General features: G+C 41.3%; 3 protein-coding genes across 4 annotated transcripts; 1 reads left to right on the forward strand and 2 right to left on the reverse strand.

The window, feature by feature from the left end:
• Positions 1 to 3,029: 3,029 nt before the first annotated feature.
• Positions 3,030 to 7,655, reverse strand: si:ch211-213o11.11 (probable G-protein coupled receptor). Its single transcript, XM_047583481.1, has 2 exons — positions 7,421 to 7,655; positions 3,030 to 5,183 (listed from the first exon to the last, which is right to left on the reverse strand). The coding sequence occupies exon 2, from the start codon at positions 5,074 to 5,076 to the stop codon at positions 3,796 to 3,798; it is 1,281 nt and encodes a 426-aa protein (XP_047439437.1). The 5' UTR covers positions 5,077 to 5,183; positions 7,421 to 7,655; the 3' UTR covers positions 3,030 to 3,795.
• Positions 7,656 to 8,160: 505 nt separating this feature from the next.
• LOC125006678 lies at positions 8,161 to 11,178 on the reverse strand. Its single transcript, XM_047582951.1, has 6 exons — positions 10,890 to 11,178; positions 10,391 to 10,560; positions 10,132 to 10,288; positions 9,398 to 9,570; positions 8,966 to 9,194; positions 8,161 to 8,894 (listed from the first exon to the last, which is right to left on the reverse strand). The coding sequence occupies exons 2-6, from the start codon at positions 10,544 to 10,546 to the stop codon at positions 8,692 to 8,694; spliced, it is 918 nt and encodes a 305-aa protein (XP_047438907.1). The 5' UTR covers positions 10,547 to 10,560; positions 10,890 to 11,178; the 3' UTR covers positions 8,161 to 8,691.
• Positions 11,179 to 11,351: 173 nt separating this feature from the next.
• rrp9 (ribosomal RNA processing 9, U3 small nucleolar RNA binding protein) lies at positions 11,352 to 16,232 on the forward strand. 2 transcript variants are annotated; one of them, XM_047582949.1, is made up of 15 exons: positions 11,352 to 11,556; positions 11,689 to 11,768; positions 11,876 to 11,988; positions 12,070 to 12,137; positions 12,539 to 12,580; positions 12,689 to 12,815; positions 12,905 to 13,029; positions 13,120 to 13,212; positions 13,335 to 13,435; positions 13,518 to 13,652; positions 14,632 to 14,694; positions 14,794 to 14,951; positions 15,228 to 15,307; positions 15,407 to 15,480; positions 16,076 to 16,232. In XM_047582949.1, the coding sequence occupies exons 1-15, from the start codon at positions 11,473 to 11,475 to the stop codon at positions 16,176 to 16,178; spliced, it is 1,446 nt and encodes a 481-aa protein (XP_047438905.1). In that variant the 5' UTR covers positions 11,352 to 11,472; the 3' UTR covers positions 16,179 to 16,232. The 2 variants fall into 2 exon arrangements, with proteins under 2 accessions (XP_047438905.1, XP_047438906.1); XM_047582950.1 differs by having other exon boundaries at positions 11,353 to 11,556; positions 14,794 to 14,939.
• The last annotated feature ends 1,010 nt before the right edge of the window (positions 16,233 to 17,242 follow it).

Raw genomic sequence — 17,242 nt, forward strand, 5'->3', positions numbered from 1 at the left:
ATATTATGGAACATGTTGCTATATTTCTAGGAACAAAAATATATTTATTAAGGATTTAGCTTGTCACTTTCATTTAGACTGTGTAGGTGTGGTGTGATGGGATCAGAAAACTGCTACAAAGCAGATACGTATTTTTATCCAGTTCACCAAGTGGAGCTAGCATGTGTTCGTTTTAGCCAGTGCATTAATTCAAATCAAAGCTCAAACCTTCTGCTGACAGCAGCAGCTTATATGGGCTATGAGGGATGTCAGACAGTGTTCCTGCTCAGCACCTGTCAGTCCAGCTGTTTTCAGTACAATGGGTCAGACTGATTATTTTTCATGTCTAGTTCACGGTGAAGTCACCGATTTCAGCAGATCACGAATTCTTCAGCTGCTCACTTTCAGTTCCACGTTCTAACACACGTTTTTAAGTGCGGAGTTAATGTAATGATTAATAATATAATAATTATAAGTCATAATAAGTAAGTAAGTAAGTATAAGTAATAATATTCTAACACACAGTCAGCCAAAATTAACAAGTAGGTGGGATGACTTAACATCTTCTTTGAGGCCAAATGGTTAAAAAAAAGCAAAAAAAAGCAGTGTACTAAACAAAGAGGTGCTGGTGGATAGACCTTCAGACAGAGCCAGGTCTTTCCCCTCTTTTTCCACTCTTCATAATGAGCTCAGTTCATCAACCGTAAACTGTCACCATATGTTTACCACAAAGACATGAGTGGTGGTGTTCTTCTAAGACTCTGCACAAAAGCAAATAATCTTACTTCCTAAAGTGGCGGTGTTATAAACTCTCATTTGTACTATACTTGCTTTGAGTTTATCGTTAGTTTGTGGGACACGAACATTAGCGAAGATGCTTGGACGGCGACCATATTATCTGTGTACGCGCAGATCTGAGGAAACCCGAAGCTGCACGACTTTCCCGCTCTGATGAAATAACGTGGCTCATTCCCTCGGACAGCTCCATCAATCACACCTTCTCCCTTTGATTGTGCAGGAGTGGCTGCCTCATTGTTTCTTCTGCGGATCATTCATCACTGTGTGCATCAAAACAGCCCATCAGGTTTAAAGTAAAGCAGGCAGCACGAGGTAGAAGAACATCGTGTATTTAGAGCAGATTTACAATTAAGTCAGGCTAACAAACCACACTCAAATGGACCCGGGCCGTTTTCTGTAAAGAATGGGCTTGCGTTTGATCTGCGATGAATGCACTATGCAGCAGCAACGGACAGTTGATGTGATTGCCTTGTTTTCATAAAAGCTGCCACTGAAGCGGGCGGTCCTTCATTTAAATTAGCAACCTATGAGGGCTGCTCAGGCTCCAATATTCATGAGTCACACTCTCTGGGAGCAAGGGGATGAAACAGACAGATCTTTGAACTGACTGTCTGCCCCTTAAGTTGCATCGTAAGTGGAAAAATAATTTCATTTTATACAGCCAGACAAGATAATGTATAGCTTGAACAGGCTGTTGCTGCTCTTGAAGCCGCGTGATGTCTACACTCAGTGATACATTTAAACCAAGGGCTTCTGATTTTTATCATGTGAAGCCCCGACAAGATATATATGGAATTATATCTTTGCAATTTATTGGTAGTCTAAAGTGGACACTAAGAGGACAGTTAGGGAGGATAATTGCATTGCATTATTTTATTCGTCTGCTTTAAAAAGTGTGATAACATGTCTTTAAGGGACCGTGTTGCCCGTTACACATGAGTGTGTGAACAAGTGCACCTGAGAAAAATGCAAATATGGCCCCATCAAATACTTTTAACTGTGTTTTATGTTTTTATGTGTTTTTATGTGTGAGCGTGTGTGTGTGAAACATCCCTTCAAGTATCATGTCACCGCTTGTCCTTTTATTATACTGCCTTTGATAACAACACTTGGCTGCCACCGTTATCAGAGCTGCAGCCTACTGGTGCTCCTCAGCACTTAGGTGAATATGTTTGCAGCCAGGAACCATAAAATGGCATGGTGTTATCTTGCTTTTAACATATCCAGGTGTCTATAAATTGGATTTCGGTTACGGTGTGTGTTTTTGTGTCTCTGCAGCTGTCACTGCTCCCATTGATATTTCCGTCTTCGCTACCATCGCAGGCACGAAGAACTGCAGTTCTACCAGACTGCAAGGCTGGGGTTATTTTTATACGTCTCTTTGTGTAATCAATTAATTTGTTTGCTGATTTAGCTTTAGATTGTGTTTACAGGGGTTTGACATATTTAGCTCAGCATGCTCTTTTCATTTGTCACCAGTTCTCAGCGTGTTCATCCGATGTTATCCCTAAAGTCTAATCTGTGTGGGAGAGCTGCACATTCCCGCTAAATAATCAGCATCAAAACATCAGCAATATGTGATCAAACCACCTCCACTGATTGATCTGTGTACACGATAAGCTAGCTTAAACGTCCAAACCGCATACACCACTACACTACGCCACCTTGTATTATATGTGACAATATGTTATTCATGGATAAATGTAACACAAATTATTTGCTGTTAATCTGTGTATAGACACATATAAAGAGGGTATTAGAGAGTTATGAAATGGCATTTTCTCCTTATATAATTGTGTGTGTTAACTGAGCTCAGTCTTAGTTACAGGCTTTTTGGTAAGTGGACAAGTGGAGGACGGAGAGGTCAGGTCCCGGAGAGTCAACACTGGTTTGCACAGAGATGAAATGTACGGAATGAAATGCAGCTTGTTTTTTTAGCGCAGACACATAAATTTGGCTAACGAACTTGCGAAAATCTATAGGGAGCCTACAGTGAGTGCGCTCAAGGGTAATTTGACAGGATTTCTACGTAATAGACTTTGAGTGAGGAGGCTTGTTGTTGATCTTGTGGATACAGGACAGTCGGAGAAAAAAAAAGGACTGTAACCAAACAGAATGCAATAAATGAATCTTGTTGTCAGAACATAGAAAGTAACCCGCAAGAAGAAACCACATTTTTACTCTAGGACCCACCATGCACATATAAATTCCCTTCGTATTGCTTGTACAATAGAAATAAATGTTGACCTGAATTAACAACGTAACAAATGTTTATTTGCACATTGAAATCAATAAGAAGTAACATTTTAAACAAAAAGCAATATGTCTCCTCCTTTCATAGCAATAAATACAGTACACGAATTCCTGTAGGATAAATACAACAACTGATTGTGTTCTAATTACTCGTACAAAGAGTCTATAGTCATATTTAAAGTATAAAAGCAAGCGGTCTTCAGAGATCAGGATTATTGTTAAAATGATTGACTTCAAGTGTAAATCTGATGATAATAATAATAATTGATTCTGTCCATTTGTTCACACAGTAGTGTGAGTGGGCTGCAGCCTGAGGTAGGCCAGGCTCGGTGCTTGCTCAGGGCACCACAGCCATGGACAGGATGGGAGGCGAGCCTGTGACCCTTCTGCCTCCAAGCTGCACCTCTAACCACCACACCACTTTGTCTTCATTGTGTTAGATTCAAATATTGATTGCACGTAAATAGCAACTTTCCATCAGTAACAGGCAACTGCATCGCTGCAACATTTATCACGAATACAGTGAAAACTATTTTAAGAAGAAGTCCATTAATATCCCAGTGTTTTACTACATCTTTAGATAAAAGGAATAATGTTTATTATATTTGAAAGACAGTCTTTATTTTTTAATTCTGTATTTCAATCTTTGCACATATCATCATCAAACATCATTAAGTAACATTGTGCTTCAGTCATTACCATTATTATTACTATTATTATTATCCTTGCAGACTACTAAAGCTGTGGCACAACACTGAGGTATATCTAGCTGAACTCTTCTGGGATCTGTCCTGGTATCCTGAAAGCCGCCTGTCCGGTTTGATCCAGAGTGCTTCTCGGACTGGACGTGGCAAAGCTCGCGCGTGTCTCTAATGTGCAGCTGGTCCTGTGGAGGAACTGCAGGAAGTTCTCGTGGCCTGAGCCCTCGTGGCTGGACACGGCCAACTCCATGGGCCGGGCAGAGTAGCAGCGCCTCAGCTTACAAAGCTCCTCCCTGATCTGCCGGTTGAGAAGTCCATAGAAAAATGGGTTAACAGCGAACGAGGAATATGCGAGCCAGGTGACCGTTTCCTCCAGGTCCTCTGGGATCTGCGGTGATGTGTCCAGTATCAAACGGAGGTGGAAGGCAAAGTAAGGCAGCCAGCAGATAAGGAACTGTCCAACAATAACCACCAGGGTGAGGGCAGCTTTGCCGCCACCAAAAGGCCGCTCACGCTTAAACCTGCGGGGGGCGTTGCGTGTCGTGATGATGGTAGTCTGGCTGTTTATCGAGTCAGACCGATGCTTCAGCTGACTGTTTGTCCAGGACGGCAGAGGTCCGTGCTGTCGAGCCGCCACGCGAGCCACCTTGTACACGTTACAGTAGACGGCAAAAATCACAACAGCAGGCACGCAGAAGCAGGTGACGCTGAAGAGCACGGAGAAAATGCGCCTGTGGTCACTGTGGCTCCAGTACAGCGAGCACTGTGCAGCGCTGATGGAGCCAAAGCTGCCATGAGGCGGCCATCCAAACACGGTGGACAGCCCCAGCACGGCGGAGGCCACCCACACCATCACCACCACTGCTGCGGTCAGCTTCAGAGTCATCTTCACCTCGTAGCGCATGGGGTGGACAATGTAATAATAGCGTTCCACGCTGATGGCTGTGATGGTGAAGATAGAGGCAGCCATGAGAGTCACATTGAGGAAGATGTAGACCTGGCATTCCAGCACAGTGAACACCACACCGGCAAAGTACGGGGAGCTGGATACGATGCCAAGTGGCATGAGCAGGATGGCACACAGCAGGTCCACTGCACAGAGGTGACACACAAAGGCAAATTTCCTGAGATGAGGGGCTTTCATAACAACCACCAGAACAGCAGTGTTAGCCAGGAGTGCCAGAACATTCAGGGTCACCATGAAAAATATCCCTGTCAGGTCCTTGAAGCGTGTTTGTGGGTTTGGAAGAGTGCCCAGACGTCTGCTGGGAGCCGAGGGCATCGGTGCCCATTCAGGGGCGCTGTCATTGTACTCAGGGGTCAAAAATGTGCTGTTCTCCTCCATGATTCATTATAAAGGTTCCAAAGTGCACGTCTGTACTCCAGAGGCCTCCATTATTCAGTGACGAGGCCAAACGGTCATTCACACATCACATTAAACAGTCTTCACTCCTGTAAAGAAAAAAAAAGTCTTTCAAACAAACTAACAGACAAAGATATTTAAATTTGTCAACCTGTGAATTCGGCATTGCTATATTATCACGCTTAGAGTTGATATGACAAACCTTTTAGTAAACATTTGCTTATTTGCACATTCAGCAGCAAAGGCAGCAACGCGTTTCTGGAGACACATTTGTGTGCACCCGATCAATACAGGGACACAATTCGCACATTTCGAGTCGAATGCACGTTTGTTTTCCTGCTAATAACTATATCAACACATGCTGCTTAAACACGCCGCCTGCTGCAGCTTAAAAATGACACCGAGAAGGCAAACCAGAAGAGAACAGCTGCAGGCTGAAAAAGTAAAACAATGAGCTGCGAGTTGTAGAGCTGAGAGGGACTGCAGCTGGGAGATGAAGTCCCTGCGGGTCCTTCTGAAAGAGCTCCTCCTGTGTTCATGTGAAAATATTCATTAAAGCTACTCTAAACACACAGTTGAAAACATCATAGAGTACACATGATGCTGTTAGGTTAGTTTTATACCTCCAGTTTGTAACACAGTTGTTTTGCTCTTAATATTTAGTCTCAAGGCCTAAGCTGACTTGACATAATCAATGACATAATCAGAATTGATGTGGGCCCTTGAGTTTTCCTGAGTGGTATCAATCCAGGCTAGTTAGTACACCTTTTATTTGTTTTTATTATTCATTGACAAATATAATCATTGAATAATATCTACTGCGGTGTTATAAGAAAACACACACACAGGCTATTCAGTGAGGGTTTGCATTACTTGTGGGAATACGGAAGAAGGGACAGTCTCTCTTTAGTGAGGGAGAAACATGATCAATAGGAATAATTCATGGAGGACACCTTGTCTCTCCTCCATCCATCCCCATCCTTTAGAAATGAAAGATAATGAGTGTGCTTGTTTTAGCCCAGCTGCAGGGAACGAGGCTGCATTGATTAGTATGAGTTCAGTGTCACCCTTCACCCTACCATCAAAGGGGAAGGCTCTTACCAGAGGCACACTATAGCCCAATCACAATTTAGGAGCATTATAAATTGTAGTTATATGTCTACTCATCTTGTGCCGATGATCATAATCGGGATTCAGACGCACGGCCGTGGCAGATGCGTTGTCCTAAATACATGTGCTCTCTGTCTGCCAGCGGTCCACTGCTGTTGTAATCTCCTCTGGTGGACAGCTATTGGCATGCCACATTAGCACTGAGATTTATCCCCGTGAAGGACGGGTACGTGTATATCACCGTGCAGTCCGTATTATGTAAGGATGCCCTCATTTTAATCATGTTCCAGTTGCAGCTCAGCATATGTTAAATCCTTCAAGTCCGTGTTTTAATTCTGAGCAGGATGTTCATTTTTAAGCCACTGGCCATTTCCAGTTGATTTAGCTCTCCGAAGACTTCTTTATTTTAACAGGCAACATGCAGTTCACATTGTCTCCCTTGTAGTTCTTTGTTATAGATGCATTTAAAGAAGAAATCATTTTTCATTTTGTTTTAAGGTGGATGAGAGAATTGTGTAGGTATTTTAATGCCTAATAAAGCTCTAGAACTCCTCAGTTGCGCCGTTTTGATGAATGTAAGTTGGCATATTGCATGTGCCAACACATTTTTTTGCCAATTACAAAAATAAAATGTCAAGCATTAAAGACACTGTAAATGTGCATCACGTGAAAAAACAAGTTAAGAATTCTACAAAGGTCCTTTGATTGTGAGCCCTGTCCTGTGCAGATACAACATGAGAGACAATAAGATGTGCAGCTGCAAAAGTGTTGCAAAGTTCTCACAAACTGTCTTGGTGTTGGACACTGGATGTCAATATCTTAACCATAGACAGTCTATGATCTTAACAGGTTGTTCCTCCAGCTTCTTTCCTCACGTTGTGTGATCATTGAATTCATTCATTCATTCATTCATTCATTCATTCAAATTAAATCTTTGTAGTACTTGATTATTCATCTGTAAAAACTGGTTCTGCCTTTGGTATCATTTGTAACATCTACCTTTACGTTTGGTGCCTCGTCCATTCATGCATAGCTTAACCTGATGCTAACACCATTTAACAATTCTGTCTCAGGGTCCTTTTTTTTTTTTTTGCGGCGTCAGACTGATGTTAACAGAGGAGTAATGGAAGAATCACCAGGGAATCCCACAAAACTAAATGTCTCAACAATGTGACCTGATAAAAACGTTCATAAAAACGTACCAAACAACTCTTACATTTTGAAATCTGCCTGTAGGTCCTCCAAAAAGCTTTGGCAAGGCAGAATACTTCCAAGTATGGTGATAAGTCATCTTTGAAAATTAAAAAAAAAAAAAAACAAACAAACATCAAAGCTCAGGTGTTGCTTCCAGGTGTATAAGTGATGGTCCACTTTCCTGAGCTCCACAGGGAACTATCCTGCTGTTGCACAACTTGTAGTGAAATTTTCCCAGAGAAAGAGCAAGCGTAGCCCCAGGAGAGCTGCTAGTACCAGAGAGAGAGAGAGAGAGAGAGGGAGAGAGAGAGAGAGAGGTGATGTGGCGTGAGTCCACAGAGACCGCACAGCCCGCTTGAAGGGAAAGGACGGGGAGGGGCCAGCAGTTGGTGGCTGTTCAAATCCCATCTTTCAAGGGGAGATGACTGCATCAGTCCGCCACCCACTGACATGAGCCATGTCCCACACACACTCACTCGTTCATCAGGCGGTATGTGGCGGTGACTGTCACACACTCTCCTCTGTGCTTTACTTTAGCTTCTGGGAGAATGAGGAGCACTGGTTGGATTTGTTCGGTCCAATTACAATTTTAAGTGCAGTATTTCCTTAATTTAACTGAGTTAATTATGTTTGTTGAAGGCTAGCATGAAAAAGGGCTCAGCACTGACATCTGTTGGCTGTTGGGAAACCAGAACTGAGCACCTCACTGTACCCAAGTAAGGGAAACCCGGTAAGGTAAGTAAGGTAAGGTCAACAGGAGGATATCGGTTCCAAAAGTTTATTGGGCCTTTATTGGGATTATGAAGCACAACAAAGACGTGATCAACATGTTGGAAGAATTAGCACTTATAATACATTATGAAACTGCATATGAACTATCTAGAAACACAGTATCACTGGTTGTAAAGCACAGTTTTCTCATGAACCACGGGGTACAAAGGGGATCCCTGTTATTCTGAAACATCAAATGTCCTACACACACATCACTGAAGGTATAAACGCCAGACAAAGATTTCACAAACCTGTTACACACCGTCTCATATAAGGAAGCATAAATAAGAACACTTGTTTTATACCATTCACGACCACACATTGAGTAGCGTTACTGAACACCCACATTCAGTCACTAGGTTACACTTTTCAAACACACAACAGACAAAAACAGCTTAAGTAAAAAAAATAGAAATCTAAAAAGTGTTTAGAAAAGAACTAAAATCAAGCACAAGATCTCAATACCGAAGACAATCTTACACGTTTCTATCGGACACGAAATACTGACGAAGGCTGGAAAGGCTATAACTGAGAGTCGTTTGTCATCGCTCCGTTCTCAGATTGAAACGAAGGATCTTGGCAAAAGCTTTGCTCAATAATACCTTTGTTTTCATTTTTACCCAACCCCAATCTCTTCTTCAGTAATTTGTCCTCGTTATTCAACTTAGTTCGGATTGCAGTTTTTATCTGGCTGCTGTCAACGCCAAACTTGACCTCCACATGATCTAGAGGAAGAAAAAAAATGATGAAGTCTCTCATAAAAATGAGCAGTTAAACTAAATGAATTTGACCTTACCAATGATACTTTTCAGGATCTCAGGTGGGAGTTGAGGCTTGTGGCAGTCGTCTCCTGTGAAGGTGTTCCTCCGGCCCTGCAGAGAGTGAGTGGCCAAAGTTTCTCGGTCAAAGAGTATCATCAGCAGTGCTGAAGTGTACTTCTTGTAGTCTGCGATTTCCGCCACGCGCTCATAAAGATTTTTTGGCACTCGAAGACTCTCAGAGAGGTACAGGTAGTTGTGGTCGTCCTGAGAACGAAAGGAAAATAAACCTGTTAGTTTCAGAAATGTTAAGGTAAGATGTTAATGTCTGATTCTGGCGGCACGTTTTTTATGAAGTGAACCTGAACTTAATAATCTTGAAACAGAAACACTGACATGAAACCAGTTTGCAATGCAAACGATCTGAGCAATCTTCCCCCACTCATGCTGCAGACGGAAAGTATACTCACCTCTGGTAAATTATGAACTGCTCTCATCTCCACCTCAGGCTCGGTTAAGAAAGAGACAGTTTCATCAGAGTTTTGTGGTGCTACTCCGGGCTCGCCTCCCTGCAGGACGTGATCCAGAGTCACTCGTAATTCGTGTGCCGTGTGTCTCATCTGCATCATGAGAGTATTCATCTCTGCCAAAAAAAAGGAGTAAAACAAAACTTTGTGAATTCTTAAAATGATCTGAATTATTTCATGTCATAGTGAAAAGCTTAGACATGAGCAGCATTTCAGAAAGACGAGCCCGTAAATAAACAATAGTTTGAATTTATAATGGACTAGTGTTTCCTTCTCTGCTTATTGTGACAAGTACCCAAACTTAGTAGAGAATATAAAAATAAAATGTATTTGATTTTTATTTGTTATTATACTCAAATTGAAGTTTGTATGGTCTTTTTGAGATGATTATGTAATTTGTTGCAAATGAAAAGAAAAATAGGAATGTCCCTACACAAAATTCATTTTAGGGGAAGCTTTTAAACATGCATTCATTTGACTGTGCTACTATAAACACACGCTGTATCGTTCAGTTTAACATGAGCTGCTGGTTACTGACCTGACATGACATGAGGTGGGACGAGATCTGATAATAACTACTGTCACATCTGGGCTATAATAGAAATGTTTGTGTTTTTTTAGGATATTAATTAATTAATTAATTAATATTTTAATTAATGAATTATCTTGCCACCAACCTTTGAGTTCCCTCAGCTCTCTCTCGGCCAAAATCCTACACCTGCGTTCATATTTCAGCTGTGCCTGCAGTTGCTCTATTTTCATGAGAAGGCTGATGGTGTCTGTTCTGATGCCTGGACTTCCAACATTTTCTTCATCGAAGTCAATGGTTTCAGGCTGCCAGATTGGGAAAAAAAATAAAAACAAAGAATAAAAGCACATAGTGAGGAGATACACATGAGTAGTTTTTATTCACAGTTTAGTAGTCGAGATCCTCACCTCGTTGTTGGGGAAAGAAGAGTAGCTGCTCTCTTCAGCCAACCTGTACTTATCCTCCGCTGGATCGCAGCCAAACTCATCTGTCACGTTGCCGATCTTTATCATCTTCACTGGAGGCTGGGTGGAAGTCGCTCCTGATTCTCTCTTGGGTGGCATGGGAGGGGAAATATCTGGAGAGAGTAAGAAGGTTGGCCTGTTGACATGTCAAGCTACGCTTTTCTGCACAGGGTGGAGTCAAACTTGGGAGGCAAAACTTTTTTCTTTTTTTTTCCTCTCCAGTCACTTCAGCGACGTTTGTCTGTTCGTTTCAAACTCATTAACACGAGTCTAAACTGGGTCCTGGTTCACGTTGCATCCCCCTCCTCCTGCTGCCTCCTCGACCCCTCCTACTAGCCTCCAGCTGGAGCCACTGATACAAAACTCAATTTCACATTTTAAAAAAAAAAAAAAAAAAAATACACGTCATATTTAATGTGAGCCAGTGTTAGAGGAGCCTCACCTGGACGTTCAGACTGACTTCAACGATAAAACTGTGGACACAGTCACTGAGGACAAAGACAGCGCAGTACATGAAAATACTGCGTAGTAGAGGAAGTAGTAGTACTACTGCAGTAATACAGTAGATGGGTCCTGATATAATTACGGCAAATTTTAAACAGCCGCGCGTGACGTTTACGGTTAAATATGTGTGAAATACTTGACCGGTGTTCGTCTTTCACTGTGTATGGTTCGCCCTGTATATGTGATTAGTGTGCTATGAAATTTATATTTTTACAATTGTGCGCGGAACAAAGGTGTGGAAACTTATTCCCCGGGGGAAGGATTTCGCCTCAGTACAGTTTCCTGTTCATCTAAAGATCAGAACTGACCAATGAGATTCCAGAGTTCTGACAAAGGGCGGGACGTTTAGGAAATGACGTGACACTCAGCCAATCAGCGTGAGGCCGAACCAGGTTTTACACTTCCTAGTTTGGTTGCAGTCTACCCATGTGGGTTCAGTGTTGACTTGATGGTAGGAAAGTTGGAGAGTTAGCTCTATCAAAGCTTTGCTGTTCTGCAACAGCTGTCTCTCGCGTTTCAACATGTCTTCGTCGTTCTTCATAAAGAAGAAAGAAAATCCCAAACTAGCCAAAAAGGTGAAAAACACAGCAGGTCCAAAACGAAAAGTAAGTAAACTGAACTGTTAGCAAGTATGCTAAGCACTGTTAGCTAACCTGCAGTTTGACTCATGCTGCTCTCCTCATCTAGAATCTCAGACACCACATTTGTATTAAATACATATTTCCTCTCTTCTGCAGCAGGGTGATGGCACATTAAAGGCGAAGAAACCAAGCTCCAAATACAACGAAGAGATTTCGAGCGACTCTGAGACAGAGAGGTATATTACTTATGTGGTTATTCGAGAGTATACTTTGTTTGTGACGCCTTCAGTGAAAGCACAGCTCTTACTCAGTATTTGTGACATTTTTATGTTTCATTTCTCAGTCCGGCAGTGTCCAAGAAAAGGCAGTCAAACGAGGAGATTGAATATGATGAAACTCCACAAGAGAAGAAGCTTAGATTGGCTAAAGTTTACCTTGAACAGCTGAAGGAAGAAGGTAAACGCACTGACACAACATTAAAAGTGTAAGAAGGCGATCAAGGCCAACGGGTACTAACTGAGGGTTTGTTCTCATCAGAGGAAAAGAAAGCGGAAGAAGACGCCTTTGAGGCAGACCTGATTGCTGGAAGACTCCAAGAAGAAGTGGTAAGAAGTGGCTTCTCAAGGATGGAAGAGCTAACGTCCAACATTTTTGTTGTCATTTCACCATAATCAGGTCTACAGGGGAGGTTATAGTCCTGCATACTAACCACAGTATGCTTGGTAAATACATCCATATATAGTCAGTTTGATCTGTAGGTAGATATGTGGCTGTGGTCCTCTGGGGTGTAGTGATTCCTGAATGGTTTTGTGAACCTTGACCCTTTTCCCAGGTTTGGCAGAAAGAAAATGTATGCTTAATAGCCACTGGAACTGTCTAGAATTTAGTGGGTATTAATCACACATGCATCCTACTGTTTAAGAGACTGGCATTATGTTAGATGTAATAGAGACAATGAATTACTTCACATTTATGTCATTTTTCTGTGTGTGATTTTTCTCCTCAGCTTGAACAGAAAGGAAAACTCCAGAGGCTTATTGCCAAAGATGTAAGTATAACCACTTCCATCACTCGTGCCATCCAGTATCCTTGGTGGGGTGGGCGGTGCAGACTTCATACACAGGCTTTTTATTTAACTTTCATTCCATCTTTTTAGATCGTACCACCAGATCCTTCAGAGATCAGAGTGTTGAGAGGACACAAACTTCCAATTACTTGTCTGGTCATCACAGCCGATGACAAGTGCATCTTCTCTGCTGCCAAGGACTGCTCCATCATTAAATGTTGGTATAAAGTCACCTCCTCTGAAGCCATTATTTTAATAGCATTCAGGAAACGTAAATGAAAATGGTGTCACTTGTTGCATCTTCAGGGGATGTTGAGAGTGGTAAGAAACTGCATACAATACCTGGAGGACGGAAAGGGACACAGGATCGCCATGTTGGACATACAGCTCACATCCTGTGTATGTCCATATCTTCAGATGGAAAATACTTGGTGCGTAGTTCCTTCTCAGTTCCTGCTTTTGTAACTTTTGGAAAACCAGCCTATTACGCCTGTTAACTGAAATGTAACACGTCTTTTCAGGCAACTGGAGACATGAACAAACTTATCATGATTTGGGAAGCAGAGACTTGTAAACATCTATACACATTTTCAGGACACAAAGGCCCTGTGTCGGTACGTTGTCAATCATTCTCCTACATTTTGTTATGTTCATACAATTAGATACACTTTCTGCCTTTTTTGTACATTGACTGTCATCCGTCATATAAGCTGATAAAATCCTTTTACCTTCCCAGGGGCTCTCGTTCAGGAAGGGAAGTCATGATCTGTACAGTGCCTCTCATGACCGCTCAGTCAAGGTGTGGAATGTGGATGAGAATGCATACGTGGAGACTCTGTGAGTAACCAAAATCACTTCTCGCTTCCCAGCACTTTTCTCTTGCCTCTAAATGTGTAAATTTACTCGGGTGTCTCCGAAGCTTCGGCCACCAGGACGCCATCACAGGACTGGACAGCCTGAGCCGTGAGCGCTGTGTGACTGCGGGAGGACGGGACCGCACCGTGAGGGTGTGGAAGATAGCCGAGGAGTCTCAGCTGGTGTTTCACGGCCACGAGTGAGTTTTTATGCCACTTGTGGGGCAACAGTTTTTATAAATTTTACCCGGTTGTGACTGAAGAATGGGAGCAGTTTTAAAATAAGAAAGCTTGTTTTCATTGGACTCTAGCTATTTTCTCTTCTCTTGCTACGTTTACCACATCCCATACATCTCCCGCTGTCGTCCTTTATGTAAACATTTTATCATTATTATTTAGTGTATTGAATTGGGACAGTGCACATTAATCAACATTGATGCGTTAGTCATCAGTATAAATGCGCCAGCCATAGCACAGATGATAATTTTCAGCTGTAGTCCCAAGACCGCTACACAACACAGACACAGAAGACTTGTATATTTGTTGCTTATGTGTTTTGTATTCTATTGATTTACATGTGACATAACATGATTAAATTCACTCTGAAATGTAGAAAAACTGAGTTATGTTAATGTAAAAGGATGGAGAGTGAAAAATGGGGAAATGGTTGACATGGAAGAATTAGGAAAATCAAGGATAACTGCATTGTCATAAGACCCTTAAAGAGACCAAATGTCACTCATGTGAGGAACAAAGCATCACCAGTTACAGAATAATTTGTCTACATAGGGAGTAAAGAACTCATTCTAATTCTCGTCCACAAGAGTAGCTGTAAAAGATACGAAATAGCAGCTAAGGATAGTGGAAGGTAAAATGATGCAAACAAGTCTACACTGTAATCTGTTGCATTTTATAGAATTGCTTTTGGTGGAGGAAGGATATTTAATATATAGTGTTTTGACTATTGCTTGTCTTATAGCTTTAAACATTTTCTCTGCAGAACTAAGATTTATAACATTTTGAGAAAACTGAGTAGCTATTATGTAAAATTTATGGCGGAAAGTATTTTGGTAAACAACAATATCTAATACTCATGAGTATATGTGTCCTATTGCTTCTATGAACTCAGTGAAAGACTTACATAATTTGTGGTTTACATTTTTTTGTTTTTTCCATCAGGGGCTCAATCGATTGTATCCAGCTCATTAATGAGGAGCACATGATAACAGGAGCTGATGATGGGTAAGACACAATTTTTTCTTTTTTAAACATTCATATCTTGGTTCGTTTTTTTTCTGGATCTCATTGTTTCTCCTCTGTATTTTTCCTGGACTACACCAGCTCTGTGTCTCTTTGGAGCGTCAACAAGAAGAAGCCTCTCGGCACAGTGAAGCAGGCTCACGGTTGCCATGGTGATGCACGGCTGGAGCAGCCTCATTGGGTGACTTCAGTAGCGGCGCTTCAGAACTCAGATACCGTTGCCTCAGGTGCCTCTGGCTGTGAGAGTCTTTTTACAAGATTTTTAGTAGCCTGCAATCTTATTATTATTATTATTATTAGGATTTTATATATACATATATATAGGATGCATTAATTAAACCTTCTCACTGTTGGCTTATATAAATGCAAATTTATTCAATGTAAATAATGCAATTTTCCCAGAGTGGCTTATATATTAAACACTGTAGCAGTTGAGGTTTTATGTGTAACTAAGCTGCTCCCAGGATGTTGTAATTTGTGTAGGGATACTCAGTAACAATTGTTCTTCTGTGCAGGTTCTCACAACTCACAGGTGAATGTTTGGAAGTGTGGCCAGAATTATCGAGGGCTGGAGCTTCTATTCAGCATACCGGTGGTAAGATCTTTGTCTAAGCCACAAGATTTACACAACAATCCTGGCTGCAGTTACAATATCTGTACATTTATTTTGTCTTCCTCGTCTTTCCTCTCCCAGACGGGTTTTATCAACAGTCTCAAGTTTTCAAGCTCCGGTCAGTTCTTGGTGGCTGGAGTCGGACAGGAGCACAGGTGATTTTTGGATGCTCATGTTTCCATAGAAACTACCCAAAGAAAACTATTAAGTCAGTACGGAGTCATGTTCAGTGACATGACCACTAGATGGCAATGTTGGTCCATCTCATCCTCAGGTCAACACTCATCAGACTTGGTTTTTCTAGTGTAGACTGTCCAGATGTTTTCTTAAGATGATGCAGATTAATGAGCTATATGGAACTCAGTTGTTGTAAATCCATGTAATAGTGGTTGCATACTTTTAATGGTGCGATCCCAGAAAGTCGTCATGAATCTATCTCTTTGTAAAATGTTATGTTCATATAATTCTGTAAAAACAAAAATTATTTGTGATAATGAGTTTGCACAGAACCCAAAGTTGCTGTGATCTTAAACACGTGAACCCTCCAGGCTGGTAGGACAACTTTGGAAATAACTGGTCGTTCACAGTTTAATGCAGTTTCTGTTATTAGACCGCAGTGAAAAGCAGGCTATTCAGTTTATTTGTTGGTCAGATCAGCCTAAAACGAGAATAGATCATGAAACAATGGTCCATCCCTATTCTGTTGTTCTGCATCAGGTCTAAAGCTGATATTGCTTGTTTCATTCACAGGTTGGGCCGCTGGTGGAGACTAAAAGAAGCCAAGAATGGGATTTACGTTATTCCTCTTAAAAGGAAGCCTTCTAATCCTGGGGAAGCCAAGATGACTGAATAATGAACTGTTAAATGTCTTTTTGTTTTTGTAAATTAAAGGTTTAAAAACAGCCTAGATATCGTTTCCTTTTAATCCACTTTACTTGGAAGGAAAAAAAAGTGTGCATGTGTCTACTCTGCGTTTTCCCCTGTGGTTAATGTTTTCATCAAAGTGCTTTAACAGCTTCTTCTTTAATGTCTCAACTGAAGTTGGAAAAAAAAATGTGGAAAAAGCTGCAGTGTAGAAGTCTAACCAAGATTTGGTCTTTGTGCCTAATGATAAAAAGGTTTCTGTTGGAAGATGGTTTGAGCTTCACCTTAGCTTACTTAGTATATTACTTCCTTTATAATGTGAAAGACTTGACAATATAAAAAATGTATTTGTTTATTTTTGCAGTGCAGTTTGCATGTTCTCCCTCACTAGGTGCGAGTGTGAATGGTTGTTTGTGTTAGCCCTGCAATAGACTGGAGACCTGTCCAGGGTGTACCCTGTCTCTCGCCCGATGACAGCTGGGACAGGCTCCAGCGAACCTAGTGAGAATATGCGGTAGCAGAAGATAAGATTTTTTTTATTATTATTATTATTGGGAAAATGTGACTCTGGAGCATGAACATGTACAAGAAATGGGAGTTTAGCTAATTTACACTACTGGAAATGGACTGAGCAAAAGCGTTTGGTTAAATTATAAAAGGGATCTATCAGGGTAACCCTGAGCAACACATCTGTTAACTGATAATATGTCAAAGCTAATCATTGTTGAATTATAGAATAATAGTATTCAATATTTGCACTGTCTGCAGTTGTCCTGCAGGTGTCATCTGAGGCTGTGGCAGGTGTGTTCATGTCACTTCAACTGTTTCACTATTGTTACTCGTATCACTATTAATAGAATCGAAGTGTAAATATTAGGGAGGAATACCTGCATTACTGCGGCTATGGTTAAACAAAATCAGATCAGAGTCTCTTTTGTACTAGGTCTGGATGGGCCGCAGATTTATATATAATGTACGAGTGGATGCAATTTAAAATCAGGAAGAATAAACGAGAATCATTTATTCATATTCAGCTGGACATTCAGGTAAAAT

This window comes from Mugil cephalus, chromosome 4 (genome assembly GCF_022458985.1).
Source record: "Mugil cephalus isolate CIBA_MC_2020 chromosome 4, CIBA_Mcephalus_1.1, whole genome shotgun sequence".
NCBI lineage: Eukaryota > Metazoa > Chordata > Actinopteri > Mugiliformes > Mugilidae > Mugil > Mugil cephalus.

Coding starts and splice junctions, on each gene's coding strand:
- si:ch211-213o11.11 (XM_047583481.1), bottom strand. CDS start 5,076: ATGGAGGAGAACAGCACATTTTTGACCCCTGAGTACAATGACAGCGCC.
- LOC125006678 (XM_047582951.1), bottom strand. CDS start 10,546: ATGCCACCCAAGAGAGAATCAGGAGCGACTTCCACCCAGCCTCCAGTG. Junction 9,571..10,131: donor AGAGCTGAGGGAACTCAAAG/GTTGGTGGCAAG, acceptor TTTTTTTGGCAG/AGATGAATACTCTCATGATG. Junction 8,895..8,965: donor GATCCTGAAAAGTATCATTG/GTAAGGTCAAAT, acceptor TTCTTCCTCTAG/ATCATGTGGAGGTCAAGTTT.
- rrp9 (XM_047582949.1), top strand. CDS start 11,473: ATGTCTTCGTCGTTCTTCATAAAGAAGAAAGAAAATCCCAAACTAGCC. Junction 11,557..11,688: donor CAGCAGGTCCAAAACGAAAA/GTAAGTAAACTG, acceptor TCTCTTCTGCAG/CAGGGTGATGGCACATTAAA. Junction 13,436..13,517: donor AATGCATACGTGGAGACTCT/GTGAGTAACCAA, acceptor GTGTCTCCGAAG/CTTCGGCCACCAGGACGCCA.